General features: G+C 37.4%; 1 protein-coding gene across 2 annotated transcripts in view; it reads right to left on the bottom strand.

Annotated features, from left to right (window-relative positions):
* Nucleotides 1-16,163, bottom strand: part of LOC150091231 (adenylate cyclase type 1-like) — an 845,725-nt gene that overhangs the window by 164,759 nt on the left and 664,803 nt on the right. For both annotated transcript variants that reach the window (XM_090374793.1, XM_090374796.1), the window contains exon 11: nucleotides 15,390-15,487. In XM_090374793.1, coding sequence (XP_090230919.1) covers nucleotides 15,390-15,487 — 98 coding nt within the window. The remainder of the gene's footprint in view (nucleotides 1-15,389; nucleotides 15,488-16,163) is intronic.

The raw sequence follows: 16,163 nt of genomic DNA, 5'->3' as shown, positions 1-16,163 counted from the left end.
ATATCTTGAGTACTGCATACAGGTCTGGAGGCCTCATTTTAGGAAGGATGTGGAGCTGCTGGAATGAGTAAAGAGAAGGGCGATGAGATTGGTGAGCAGAACAAAGAGGTGCTCTTACTGAGAAAGGCTAAATTTTTGCAAATTGCAGCATCTGGAGACTAGATACCTGCAAGGTGATCTGATTGAGGTGTTTAAGGCTTTGAATGGATTAAGCAAGCTCAATGCTGATGGGATTGATTCTTCTCTTGCTGAGACTACACACATGGTGGGGGCACAAATTCAAATTGAGAAATGGTGGTTGCAGAATAGATGTGTGGCAGTTTGCCTTTAGGCAATGGGTGGTTGATTGTTAGAACAAACTTCCATCTGTTGTCATGGAAGTAGATAGTTTAAATAAATTCAAAGAACTTCACAAACTACTGGAGGAATGAATAGGTGAAATGGAACGTGTCAATTCCCCCCCCCCCCACCGATGCTGTATAAGCTTGTTTTCTTGCATCGTTTACCACTGCTAACGGCCTTTGGTAGGTTCTCACACTGAAACTGACAGAACTGATGAGGAAAACTATTCTATTGCTGCATCTATTTCTTTAATAACACCAAGAAGTACTAAAAACTTGTCACCAAAAATTTCCAAAAAAATTTAAATGACAACAAAAAGGCACACCTATCACAGTGCAAGACTTATCAAAGCATAAGGGTCTCCTCTCCCCCATGAAGATGGAGGAAGGGTAGGAAATTTTTTTATAAATCTTATAAAAAGAAAATTATATTAAATAATAATAATATTAAATAATTGTTTCCAGTAATACTGGTCACTGGTGAAAATGTATTTAATGAATTAAAAATAATAAAAATCTATAAAAGAAATTCTGTAGATAAGCAGATTAAATTATCTTGCTATACTAGTTATTGAACAAAAAAAAAAAAAAAAAAAGACCACAATGGACCTTAAAGAACTACCATATTTCCACAAGTATAAGACGTGCCTTAATTTTGGGGCCTGAAATTTGAAAAAAAAAAAAAAGTATTACATAAAGTTATTGAACTCAAGTTTTATTCATCATAAAATTCAAACAACTCCTCATCACTGTCAAAACTCCCATCCATTAGCTTGTCCTCATCTGTGTCTGATGACGAATCACTGTCTTCATATATTGCCTCGTCCTCAGTTCCATCTATGGCATTTGAAATACCACACTTCTTAAATGACTTGACAATGATCTCAATCTTGATATTATCCCAGGATCTTTTCACCCAGGTACAAACTTCTCCTATAGTTGGTTTCTTCACTCTTCCTGCTGGTGTCAAATTGTCCGCAGAAGACTTCATCCATTGGTTCCATTCGTCTCTCATGGCAACTTTGAAGGGTTTGTTAATGCTGACATCAAGTGGTTGGAACTGGGATTATCAAGCCTCCAGGTATGACGGCAAGTTCTGTTTTTTGCTCTGCAGAAATCTTCTTTGTGTTTTTTGTTATGTGTGCCCTGAACTGATCAAGCACCAATAGGGCAGGTTTGCGTAAGAGTTCATCTGGTCTCGTGCTCCAAACTTTCTCAAACCAGATTTTCATCCCATCCTGATCCATCCAACCCTTGTCATGAATGTGGACAATCACTCCTTGAGGAATGTCTTCTTTTCACAGGAATTCCAATTATCCTTTGCTATTCAATCCATATCTTCAATTCCCTCTCTAAATCAGGCTATTTTGCTGACTTGCCTCTCATGGCCTTCTTCTGCCGTGGCATTTTCAGTATGGTTTCTTTTTCCCATAGTCAGTCTCGGATTGTTTTCTCAGTTGCAGGAGGACCAAACTTATGTTCAGCAGCACGATTTCCATTCAATTTTGCAAACTGGATCACTTTTAACTTGAATTCAGCACTGTACGAAAATCTTTTCTGAGCCATTTCTGGGCAGAATGTGGCAAAACGTAACCTAATATACCGGTAACAAGTGCGAAACAATGAGCGTAAAGATAACAAGCGCGAAATGCAAGTTAAAAAAAATCTACAACCTAGATTTGTGGAAATACAGTAATTAGTGATTTTGCAAACATAAAGGCAAAGATGAATTTTTAAATAAGAATAAAATGTATAAACTAATGTAATTATAATGTTATGGATTATTACATTGCTTTTTCTTTTAATGTACCAACATGCAGCTAAAAGTACTTCTTCACTAAGCAAAACAACAGAATCTTCTCTTGTTTAAGATACTCTATGATCTTAGCAGTAGATAAATCAGGAGAGTCAGAATCGTCCTTCTGGTTTAGTCTGCTATGGTGATCAAAATCCAAAATGGAAGTGGAAGATTTGAAATCAGTTGGTAAAATAAATTTACACAACATCCTTCAACATATCTAGGTGCAATGATCTCAGTATGTGGATATGGGGTATACTGGATTGAGGAGCTATGTTTGGTTTTTGAAATATTGACATAATTAGAAGGTTAGGCAGATTACGAGAAATCCTTGGCAAAGGATGCAAAGAAAAACAACAAAGAGTTCTTTACTTATGTAAACTCTAGAAGGAAAGGGATGAATCAGATTGGACCACTTAACATAGATGGGTTGACTATTGATGATCATACTCAGGTAGCTCATAAACTGAATGAGTACTTTGCATCTACATTCACACATGAGGTGTTATTCAATTAGGGGAGTGCCAGAAGTTCAACAAACTCTAACAGGGAGCTAAGTGATTTTGTAATAACTGAGAGCAAAGTAGTGGAGAAATTGTTCAAGTTAAACATAAAAAAGGCACCTGGGGTGGATGGGATTTATCCAGTTATATTAAAGGAGGCAGCAAAGAAAGTAAGCAAACCCTTAGGCATAAACACTTAGAAGGAAGGGGATGAATCAGATTTGTCCACTTGATATCAGTGGTCCAACCGTTGATGATCCTGCTCAGCTAGCTAACAAACTAAATGAGTATTTTGCATCTACATTCAGACATGAGGAGTTATTCAGGGAGGGGAATGTCAGGGGTAAATTAAACTGGCAGTGAGCTAGATGAAAGCGTGCAATTTAAAGTAAGTTTTACCTCTCAAGCATCACTGCCAGAATTGACGTCTTCATCTGATAAGTATGCCATTGCAGAGGTTGGGGGCTGTGGAGGGTTAGAAGGGGTCAGTTGCTCAACCTTACAAGAGAACATATTAATGGACAACTGAACAGTGGGTTTTCCTTTTCATCATAGATTTCTTTGTAGCAAGCAAGCAAATCATTCACACTTCTGTTAACTTTTAAGAATCGTTCGCTGTCAGGATCCATCTTCTCAAATCTTGCCATTGCCGATGCAATTTCACGAAATGCCACTGCCATCTCTCTGGTGATGAAGCATCTTAGCTCCTCATTTGGTTTATCTTGAGCTTCGTCAGCATTTTCTTCTTTCACTATCGCTGCCTGCAAGTCAATAAGTTCTTCATTAGATAATTCCCTCTCTTCTTCCTCTATTAACTCCTCCACGTCTTTGGCATCAACTTCCAACTGAAGTAGCTCTGCAACCTTTACAATCTTATCTGTAACCTCTTCATATGATTCGTGTTTTTCAAATCCTTCGAAGCCTTTTACATGCCGTGGGCATATTTTCTTCCATGTGCCATTTAAACAACTTTTAGTAATTTCCACCCAGGCCTAATTAATGTTTAAGATGGCTTGGTAAATATTGTAAGATTTCCAAAAGTCTCTTAAAGTAAAATTTTTCTCACTGTCTACTGCAGACAATGCCTGAGCAAATGTTTTGCTAAATAGTATGATTTTAAATTCGAAATAACACCCTGATCCATAGGTTGGATGAGTGAAGTCATATTTGGTGGTAGAAATATGACTCTACGTTCAAACTGAAATAATCTAGATGTGCAAGATGTCCAGGAGCATTATCTATCTAACAGAAGCAAAACCCTGAAAGGAACATCATTGTCTTTACAATATTTTTCAACCTCAGGAATGAAGCCGCATTTAAACCAATCCTCAAAGAGAGATATTGTTCTCCATGCTCTCTGGTTCGATCATAAATGCATGGGTAGGGTGGCTTTATTGATGCCCTTAAATGCACAAGGATTTCCAGAATGGTACACAAGCAGTGGTTTTAATCTGTAATCTCCTGCTGCATTAACCCCAAGCAAGAGCATGGCCCTATGTTTTGAAGCCTTGAAACCTGGCATTGTCTTTTTTGCCTTTGGCAATATATGTTCGATCCGGCATTTTTTTCCAATACTGAGCAGTCTCGTTAACGTTAAAAATTTGCTGCATTGAATGGCGTGGTAAATATCCATCAAACTTTTTCCAAGCCTTCATGAATAATTTTTTCCAACACATCACAAAAATTCTCTGCAGCTGCAGAATCGGCACTGGCAACTTCACCACACACTTTAACATTGTGGAAACCAGTACGATGCTTGAACCTATTAAACCAACTGTTGCTTGCCACAAACCTGGCTTGGGGTTTGTAGTACTTATCCTTAATATCTTCATAAATACTTGTTGCTTTTGCTTGAATGGACTCAGGGGCATTCGCTTCTGATTCTGATTTTCCATCCATATTATTAATAACTTTTCCATCTTCGATATAGCACCTGATCGCTATTTTGTGATCACTGTTGGTTGATCTTAAATATGTTGATCCTTTAACATGTTCTTTTATACACGCACTGTCTCTTAAAATAGTATTCACTGTTGAAGCAGCAAGACCTAATTCCATGTAATAGATGAAAAACTTTGTCCTGCTTCATACTTCTTAATCATTTTCATCTTCATTTCTAAATCAATTTTGTTTCATTTCCTGGCACTACCACCACTTGCACTTTCCATTGGTAGCTTTCCCTTCATCATTGTAATATGTAAATAGGAATAAAGAGAAGTTTCTGAAAATTTATTTGTTTTTTATATGATTGAAGACTTCATAGAAGGGGAAACACATTTCATCATAATAACGTAAAAGCCCACACAATTGCAGTTATTGTTATTATCGCAAATGCAATAAGATCGAGTTTACTATCAGTTTATAATAGATTGCACTAACAGAAAAGCCCAAATAAACCAGAAAGTGGAAATTGTTTTTATTGTTTTATGGTAGTGACCTCCAGAAATGTGTTTTAGAAAAATATCACAAAGACGTTCAAACTTGATTCTTATAATGGAACATATAATAATGATGAAAGTGTAGTACAATTTCCATTATAAAAATGACCTATTAGAGAGATATATAGCTTAGTAATATAGCAAAATTTAACTTCCAAGGACTTGGAACGAATTACAAAAAAAAAAAAAAAAAAAAAAAGCGTTATTGGGTTCACATTATGATATTTTCACAACACCTCCATTTATCCCTACAGGTGCAAAATACATTTCCACGATTTTTTTTAAAATTTGCAGTGGCCGGCAAAAATTTACGTAAAGTCAAATTTGTGTAAGTCGGAGAGTTCTTGTATTTCAAGCAGTTCTTCTTGACCGTTGTATCATCCGCATTCATGCTTGCTGGGTGCAATTGTTTCACCTCAACAGGATCTGATTTTTGTGATTTCTCTGCTACTTGACAGTGAGGAAGACTGTCAGGTGGAACTGTGAGGGGTGTATTATTGCTTTGGTCTACTAGATATGGTTTAGCTGGATGCTGGATCGAGATTATTGATTGAGCTCAGTCTGTGATCAATATGTCTGGGGAGAGAATTGACACTTCTGTCTGACACGCTACTGATTGGTTATTGTGTATAGCAGAAGCATAAGTGCTTTTTGGCATACTTAATTCAACTTGTTTTCTTACTTCTTGGTAAGAAACTTTATTTTCATGCTTATATTTTTGTATTTTTTTTCTAATTTCCAGATTTCGCAATCTAGAGTATTCCAGATGGTCACTTCTACAATTATAACACTGCAAAGGTGGTGCCTTGCATTATGTTTGTGTACAGATTATACATCCATGGTTTGGACATGTTTCATCGCCACGCACATCATCTGGGAGCAACCAAATTTCCTACATATGTAACACCTTACAGGATAAATGACAACTGCCTAAAACTGCCATAAACTCCATGGCAGTTTTAGTAACCTGCGTTGACTGAAGCTGGTAGATTTGATATACTAAAGGTTAAGATTATGTTTCATGTTTGGACTAAGTTGCCAACTTTTCATACCATTATTCTTTTTTTCCCCAAAGTTTATTTTGATCTTGTAGTTACTTCGTAATTTCTTCTTCAGAAACATATAATAGATCCCATTCAGTAATCACTCCCTTGGAAGAATTCAGTGTGGTATGTAGGTGACTTGAATTGGAATTCTGCTTAACAAAGGGTCCAGATAAACTAAGCAGATGGGCTGTAAAATGGCAACTGGCATTTAACAACAATAAATGCAAGGTACTGAATTTATCAATGTTAAATGCATTAATAAATGTATTTAAAATTGATAACATTGATATTGCATTTAACACTGATAATATTAATAATGTTAAATGCATTGATAAATGCAGTTTATCAATGCACTGATAAATTTAAAAGTGATAACAGAATAAAATACCATTTTATTCTGTTATGTTAAGAGAGTCTTATAATGGGAGATTTTAATTTCCCAGATATTGACTGGAATTTGTACGCTGGTCGCTCACACACTAGCAGGGCTTTTGTGGATTTATTGGATGATTGTTTTCTACATCAGCATGTTCGGGAGGCAACTAGAGGGAGTAATACTCTTGATTTGATTATCAGCAGTGATTCTTCATGCATTAAGAATCTGCAGATAAATGAACCACTAGGTGGCAGTGATCACAGTGTGCTGAAGTGGGATTTACTCAAAGAGGTAACTACCATTAGGGTAAAGGGAAGGGTTATTGCTTCCGTAAAGGCGACTACGATGGACTGAGACAGTATTTAAATTCTATACAGTGGGACCAAATGATGATGTTATAACAACAGCAAATGCAAAATGGGAAGCATTCAAAGAACTTATCTTGGAAGCTACTAGGCTTTACATACCAACTAAGAAATATTGTTCAAGGTTTAGGCCTAAATGGATGTCAGATGAATTAATGAGGCATATGGCAAAGAAGAAACATGCATCGGATACTTACAAATTAACACATGACACAGAAGCCTATGATAGATACAAGTTGGTATGCAACCAAGTTACAAAGGAGGTTAGGCAGGTGAAGGCAGATTACGAGAAATCCTTGGCAAGGGATGCAAAGAAAAACAGCAAAGAGTTCTTTACTTATGTAAACTCTAGAAGGAAGGGGATGAATCAGATTGGTCCACTTGATATTGATGGGTCAACTGTTGATGATCCAGCTCAGGTAGCTAACAAACTAAATGAATATTTTGCATCGACATTCACACATGAGGAGTTATTCAGCGAGGGGAATGCCAGAGGTGTATTCAACTCTAGCAGTAAGCTACAGAATCTTGAAATAACTGGGAGTAAAGTGGAGGAGAAATTGTTGAAGATAAACACAAGAAAGGCACCCGGGTTTTTTCGTTTGGCAACACTGCCGCCCACTATCTTCAAGGTCGTTTTTCATATGTTATCGATATATGGTGCGACGGCGGAGAGTGAGAGCGAAAGATGAACAAAATTCAACTTTACTGCGCATGAGCTGCACACACACATACAAGAATTTGTATTCCAACTGTCATATTTATGTGTGTGCATTCGAATTAGTGTTCAACGTTTGTCGGAAATTACATCGTTTTCACGAGAGAAATGGATCGCGTCGGTCGAGCCGTATATAGTCAGTCCTCGTATAACACTTGTTTACACTACACGAATTCGATAATACACTATTTATAAATATGGTAACGATATCTTATATAACACGAACTGAATTGGCTTATGCACGATTCGCCTTTGTATTTACAAGAAATGGCAGTCGAATGCAGAATCACCCCAACCGAACGCAACACGATAGGAATGAAGAGAAGATTCTGAAAATGTATTTGTTTTTTATATCAGTGAAGGGGAAACACATTTCACCATAATAACGTAAAAACCAACACAAGTAAAAACCAACACAATTCCAGCTATCCGTATAATCGCAAATGCAATTAGATCGAGTTTACTACCAGTTTATAACAGATTCCACTAGCAGAAATGCAACTGGAAATTGTTTTTATTGTTTTATGGTAGTAACCCCTAGAAATGTGAGGTGTTAATAGTGTATCTCTGCCTTTATGGTGTTGTTTATTCAGTTGTTACATGCACGCAGCTTTGTTTATGCGTATCAAGCGTGCCTCCTCATTTTGTAATTGTGCTTTATTCCCTAAAAATGAGTAAAATACTTAAAAGGTGTGAAAAGGAAGCGTACCGGTGAAGGTACTGCAGATTCAGAGAGAAAAAGAAAAGCAATTATCGATAAACAGAGGCAGACTGGGTCAAAAATTTATAGTGGCCTCATACTATGGTTTATGGCCAAAATCACACAGGCCCAGCGGGGTTTCCCCAGTAAGGCTTATGGCCAGTCGGCCTTTGTCAATACAGAAAAAATATGAAATTGTGAAACGCTTTGAGCGAAATGAAAGACCATGTGATATTGCACGTGCTACAGGCCTAAATGAGGCAACGGCGAAAAGCACATGACAAATGCAAACTTGACAGGTCTCAGCTCAATTGAAAAGGGCTTAAAAATTTTAGAAAACAGACTACAACGAAGAACGCGTTATAGCTACAAAGCAAGGAATAAAAAAATTATTAGCTTGCTACGAAGAAATTCTGCATGAAAAAAAAAGAAGTCTCTGTGTCGTCAGACGAATTTGTTAGATTTTATGAAGCCATCGACATCGAAATAACTTTTTTACATAAGTCATTTATTTTTTTAATACATATTTTGTATTAATATGTTTAAAGAACTGCAATTTTATTAATATTTTTCTTCTAAACTAGTGTTTTTGTTAGTCGTTGGTCCCAATTAAACAAAATTTATATGTATTTATATGCAAAGTTGTACTCCGACTTACGCGAATTCGACTTAAGCGATTTTTGTCTGACCCACCTATCGCGTAACTTCGGGGTATTACTGTATATTAAAGGAGGCAGCAAAGGAAGTAAGCAAACCCTTAGCCATAATTATGAGAGCTTCCTTGGACTCAGGGGAGGTACCCATAGACTGGAAATGTGCAAATGTGACCCCAATTCACAAAGGAGGATCAAAGGCTGACATAAGTAATTATAGACCTGTGAGCTTAACTTCTGTTCCAGGAAAATTAATGGAGGCACTGGTTAAAGAAGCACTACAGGATCATTTAGACAAGACTTCAGTTATAGCTCGGACACAGCATGGTTTTGTTAAGCGGAAGTCTTGCCTGACCAATTTGATTGGATACTATGATGCAGTCACAAAAGAACTGGATGCAGGGAATAACTTGGATATTATATACTTGGATCTTAGAAAGGCTTTTGATACTGTTGCACATGGAAAACTGCTACACAAATTGGAGCAGTGTGACATTGGAGGCACACTGCTGCTATGGATAAAGGGGTGGTTGAGGGGGAGAAGACAGAGTGGTAATCAATGGACACTGCTCATCATGGACTAATGTTATTAGTGGAGTCACTCCGGGCTCAGTGTTGGGTCCATTATTGTTTTCTGTATTTATAAATGATATTGATGATGATATATCAAGCTTAATGTCCAAGTTTGCAGACGATACAAAGGTTGGCAGGGTTGTCAAGGACACTACTGACACTATGCTGCTGCAACAGGATCTGGAAAGTTTGAGCAGATGGGCTGAGAGGTGGCAAATGAAGTTTAACAACGACAAATGTAAAGTACTACACATGGGAAACAGCAACCCCAGAGCAACGTATCAACTCTGTGGTACTACACTGACAGTGGTAGAGAATGAAAGGGACTTGGGGGTGGTTGTGCAGGCAGATATGAAGTTCTCTGAGCAGTGCAGACGGGCTGCAAGAGTAGCTCATGGAATATTGTCAATGATATACAGGAATTTTTCTAGCAGGGATAAGGAGGTGATTATTCCCTTGTATAAGGCAATGGTCAGGCCACACCTAGAGTACTGTATACAGGTCTGGAGGCCTCATTTCAAGAAGGATGTAGAGCTGCTGGAACGAGTACAGAGAAGGGCAACAAGATTAGTGAATGGAACAAAGGGGTGCTCTTACGAAGAAAGGCTTAAGTTTTGCAAATTACAGTGTCTGGAGACTAGGCACCAGCGAGGTGATCTGATAGAGGTGTATAAAGCCTTGAATGGTTTGAGCATGCTCAATTCTGATGGGATTCTTCCTCTAGCTCAGAATAATCACCTGAGAGGGCATAAATTCAAATTGAGGAAAGACAGATGTAGGATAGACGTGTGGAAATTTGCCTTTAGCCAGCGGGTGGTTGGTTGGTGGAACAGACTTCCATCCCTTGTCCTGGAGGTTGATAGCCTAAATAAGTTTAAGGCTCAGCTGGACAGGTATTTTGAATGAACAGAGGGGTGAAGTGGAAGTGGGTTTTTTTTTTTTTTTTTTTTTTTGGCTGATGCTGCATAAGCTTGCTTTCTTGCATCAAATGCCTCTACTAATGCTAATGCATTTGGGTGGTAGCAAATTCAAAGTAGTAATGTATCAAAAATATTTACGGGTAATTGTACTGCCTGAGATAAAATTCTTCTAGCAGTGCAAACAAGCGTTAGAACAGCTCATTATTATTATAGCCATATGGTGCAAGGAAGCCGAGGCTTTTGCTGACCCAGCGAAATTAAAAAAAAAAAAAAAATTTCTGAGTTACAGAGAGAGAGAGAGAAGTAGAAGAGAATCACCAAAAAGAGAAGAATGATGTTATTCAGTATTCAGCTCAGGACCCTAGGTGTGCTAAGCCTACTCGCCAGATGTGAGCCCCTGGGGTTTGTCCTGCCAGATATGTGTGTATATATATATATATATATATATATATATATATATATATATATCACTGGCAGGACATATATAGAAATGGTTCTGGATCTGTTGGAAAGGATCCAGAGACAAGCAACAAGATTAGTTGGGGACACAAAAGGATACTTTTATTACGAAAGACTGGGGTTCTGTAAATTGCTGGAAACTAGACATCTGTGTGTGATCTGACTGAAGTGTATAAGGATTTAAAGGAGTTAAGTAAACTAAATGTTGACAACATTTTCAGGGGGATGCATAAATTTAAATTGGAAAAAGGATGGCTACAGAATAGAAGTGAAGAAATTTGCATTCAACCAAAGAGTAATCATTTGTTGAAATAAACTTCGATCTAGTGTTGTGGTGTATGTAGTTAGAAAAAGTTTAAGGAAGGTTTGGACAAATTTTTTTTTTAAGAAGAATGGACAAATGAAGTGTGTGTGTGTGTGTGTTTTATAAACTTACATTGCCAATACTAATCTGTTTTGTTGCATAGACAAAAAAAAAAAAAAAAAAAACACCTCTTATAAAAAAGTATACCCAAAACTTTGTATGAAGTGAAAGAGATAATCAGAGAAGTTCATAAAATTCATGCTCATCAGTAATATGACAAATGACACATCGTACAGAAGCAAAAGGTAGATATGTCAAATATTTGTTATAATTGACTAGATAAGTATGCCCTATGTTGATTTAGTCCATTATCAAATTTGGGATTAGCATCACCAAACTGTCCAAGTTCACCTATTTTCAATAAAACAGTATAAAAATTGTTTTCAAATGTAACCAGCACTAGACAATTTACATAGTTCTAAATTGCATCTTTTTGATATAATGTTTTTAATTAGTTTTAATTTCAAATATGAAAACTTTAATTTCTTGTTTCATTGAATTTCATTTTTCATGACCTCGCTTATTTTTGACAATGTGCCTAGCCATCTTGTTAACAATAAAGACTTAGATAACAACATGCAAGTTGTTTTAATGACAACAAACAAACTTCTTTGTTGCAACTGATTGACCAAGGAGTGATTAGTTACATTGAAAGTCTATTAAGTCCAGCAGACCATGTGACAAATGATCACTGAGACAGATGGCAAGGCCTAGCCATTAGTATGAGCGTTCTCGAATACGACATTAAGAAATCTACAAACAACTTTGTGAGCATGGGAGGAAGTCATATGGGCAACCATGAGTAGTGTGTAGCAGCAGAATATATGGCTGGAATGCATTTTCAGTGTCTAGGAACTTGCCAGTATACCTCAATTCAGTTAAAGGTTGTGGAATTGGCAAATGAGATTGGCTTCAACAAAATGGACATAAAGTAACAGAGAAGAGATACTGGAATAGCACGATACTGAAATAAACAATGAGGATTTGTATGAGTCGGAGCAACATAAGCAGTAAGAATGCAGGAGAAAGACTAAATACAGTTAGTACCACGAGTGAAACAGCTCAGGGCAAAAAGGCATTCCAAATATGGAATGGAGTGGCAAGTTCAGTTCAGGACTTTTGAAGTGATCATTTGTAATGAACTTTATCAGAAAAATAAGCAGAAAAGTTCTTTTTGGACTTCTTTACCTCTTAAACTGTAAGGCATTTGGTATCACTAATGCATATCACTTTGAATGGTTTGAGCATGCTCAATGCCAATGGGATTCTTCATCTTTCTCAGAATAATCACCTCAGAGGGCATAAATTCAAATTGAGGAAGGACGGATGTCGGATAGATGTGCGGAAATTTGCCTTTGGCCAGCGGGTGGTTGGTTGGTGGAACCGACTTCCATCACTTGTTGTTGAAGTTGATAGCCTAAACAAATTTAAAGCTCAACTGGACAGGTATTTCGAACGAACGGAGGGGTGAAATGGGAGTGGGTGGTTTTTTTTTTTTTTTTTTTTTTTGGCTGATGCTGAATAAGCTTGCTTTCTTGCATCATATGCCTCTGCTAATGCTAATGCTAATGCTAATGCTAATAAGGCCCTGAAAGAAATCAAAGAAATCAATAAAAAATGCAGTATATGTAAATAACAAGTGTTTACATAAACAATATAACAAACGTGTATTTTTGCTGCTTTCTTCTGTTTTAATATTGATTTATTTAATTTGTTTTTAACAAAGAGTTAAGTGAAGCTCAAGTCAGTGAGTCCAGAAATATCACAATAGGGACATATCCCTCATATACAGGGTGATTCACTACCAGTGCAACAAACTTGCAGGAGGTGTAGGGGGCACAAATACGAATCGGAATCACATAGCATTGCAGGGTCCGAAATGCCTTCGTCATGGGGTAGAGGACGTTGAACGGGAGATCGCGTGAACAGCGATCCCGCTGGAAGTCAGGATTTGCAAACCGGTTCCCGAGGCAGTAGGATGGACAAGTATTCAAACGTTGAACTGGCCGACATGCACCTTGCGTATGGAGCTGCGGACTGTAATGGGCGTGCCACTCTGCGCTTGTACCAGGAACGTTTCCCCGCACAGGCGTGCTCCTCATCATACGATTTTCACACGTGTGCACAGAAGATTATGTGAGACTGGTTGTTTCATGAGAGGTACTATGAATCGAGAGCGAACGACGAGGACGCCAGACAATGAGGAGAATGTCCTACGTCTTGCAGAAGGCAATCCGAGTACGAGTACTCGAGCGATAGGCCAACGATTGAGTATTTCCCAATCCACTGTATGGAGGATACTGTCAACAAACCAAATGAGTTCATACCATCTGCAAGCGTCCAATCATTGGAGCCTGCCGATTATCCACTCTGGAGGACTTTTGCTACTTGGTTTCTTCAACAGAAACGGTTCGCAAATGCTGACTTCCAGCGGGATTGCTGTTCATGCGACCTCCCGTTCAACGTCATCTACCGCATGTCGAAGGCATTTCGGACCCTGGAATGCTATGCGATTCCGATTCGTCTTTGTGCCCCTACACCTCCTGCAAGTTTGTTGCACTGGTAGTGAATCACCCTGTATAAAGTATAAATGTAAAAAACATGTTCTATTTTCATTGTTTGAATATATGTTACTGTTCAAGGAATATATCTCTGAAATAAACTGGAGACCACCTGTATTTTCATTCTCTCACCATCATATGATCAAAGTAAAAAGTCTAAAACATTTGAGTAAATTTATTCAGAGGAACAAATTTACATTTTATTCAGAACAAATTATTAAGAGTCAAATATTTGGGTTGAGTGAAAACAGTCTGTGTAATTCATCATTTTGGAACTGCATGAATATTAACAAAATGATGCAAGGAGCATAATTTTGCATGTATACACTACCATCCAAAAAGGTATCAAGACACATGTCGGTTTTACACTGAAACCACCACCACTTGCATCAATAGAGTGTGTCCCACATGCTATATGCTTCTTTGGCCATTATGGCACACACTGTGCACTTTCCACTAACAAAATATATGCTGCAATGTCCTCCATCTCTCCTGAAAAACAGTGACCAGTTTAGCTACTGATGTGGGACATGTTGGTCAGACCATCTGATATTCTGACTCAAGGTGTCCCATAAGGTTCAAACTGGGGCTCTGTGCCAACCATTCTATCTTTTGTGCATTCAAGTCCATGAACCATTCTCGAAGAGCACTGATAGTATGACATGATGCATTATCCTTTTGAAAGAAGCATGGATCTGTACTAAAGAATTGCCCCATCACAGCGATCAGGGAATTGTTCAAAATGTTAAGATAGGTGTTAGCATTTATGGAGCTCTCCACAACCACCAAAGATCCTTGGCCATACATAAGCATGCCACAAGAAACAGCTCCTCACCAATGCCCCCCACTTCCTCCAAACTTCACTGTTTGCAAATTGCACGCCAACAGCAGACAATCCCTAAGATCCTCCACATCTGACTGGCTAAGTGGAACAGGGTCACTCTGTAGAACTGATTTCCGTACACTGTGGGCTAATTACAACATTCATTGCACCATGCAAGGTGAGACAGCCTTTGCAGGTAGTAATGTTTGGCTAATGTGCTGCTCCTGCATGAAAATTAAGATGTGAAGCTTAATACACACTGTGTTGATGAAGACCTCATCCCCTTTCCAATGCCTTAAATTCTTTCTCGATGTTATTCAGAGATCTGACAAGATTGTCATAGTACCCTTCGGAATACCCTCTAGTCACGTAGAGGGAGCTTTTTATGGTTTTCCCAAAATAGAACTCCTCTTGAAATCAGTCAGATTGGCTCAACACACCATGATGAAAACAATTAACTTCTGTGGCTCATACACTTTCCTTGTGTACTGGTCTGAATCGCCTTCTATATCCAGGAAGGTGCAATAGACTATGAAAATAGGGGTATCTGATTCCATTTATGTACATATGCTGACCAGAAAAAATAAAATAAAACTATTAGTTGATGAAAGCTATAAAATAATTGATATAAGGAAGAAAAAAGGTTTTTTTTTGCTGGTGTAACAAAAAACTTAGGCTTCCTTGCACCATATGACTGATGCTGATACTAATTTCATATACTTTCATTTAAGGTAAAAGTTAGGCAAAATACCTGGCCAAAATGACAGTTTGCAAACCTCCCAGAAGTAAGAGTATTACCAGAGCACATGCCATACTATTGCCAAATCCATAATCTTTCTCTTCATGATACTGCAAATAGATCATTATATCAACTAATATTATAAATTGCTTAAAACAAATCAAATAAATTATTATATCAACTAATATTATAAATTGCTTAAAACAAATCAAATAAATTATTATATCAAGCAACATTTAACTACACAGGACAGAATAATAAGGTTAAGAATCTTATCAATTTCAATGTCAAAGTTTAAAATTAGACAAAAGCCATTTTCTTCTTATCAGCTAAATTACAGGAATGCTAACTTTGGAAAGAATCAAGTTTCAGGAGTAGCTTGGTAATAATTTCTGTGAAAACAATAATTTTGCAATTTCCATATTATTCATAATTATCTCAAAAGGTCTACAGCCAGACCATTTATTATTTTTTTAATTTTCATCCTGTTCAGTGATAGCCTAATAGTTTTAACAACCGTCTCTAATGCAAATATTTTTCCAAGTTCTGCATATTTATTTATTTATCGTATGGCTTGTACAGTACACATGGAATCAAATTACGTGACAAGAATGATAGATATAAAATTAAGTATAAAATTAAATTAAACAGAACAAGAATCACAGATGAACTTTTAACTTATTTAAATAGTCAACTGCTGCATTAGTTGCCATCAGGAAGTCTCCAGGATTTCCTTTGTAGGCTCGCAAGGCACAATCCTCTTTTATGTGTTGGATGGTCTGTCTA

Source organism: Mastigoproctus giganteus, chromosome 1, assembly GCF_048544385.1.
Source record: "Mastigoproctus giganteus isolate SK-2022 chromosome 1, ASM4854438v1, whole genome shotgun sequence".
Classification (NCBI taxonomy): Eukaryota; Metazoa; Arthropoda; class Arachnida; order Uropygi; family Thelyphonidae; genus Mastigoproctus; species Mastigoproctus giganteus.
The sequence above is the reverse complement of the archived record's forward strand: the minus strand, read 5'-3'. Positions and strand labels throughout refer to the sequence as shown.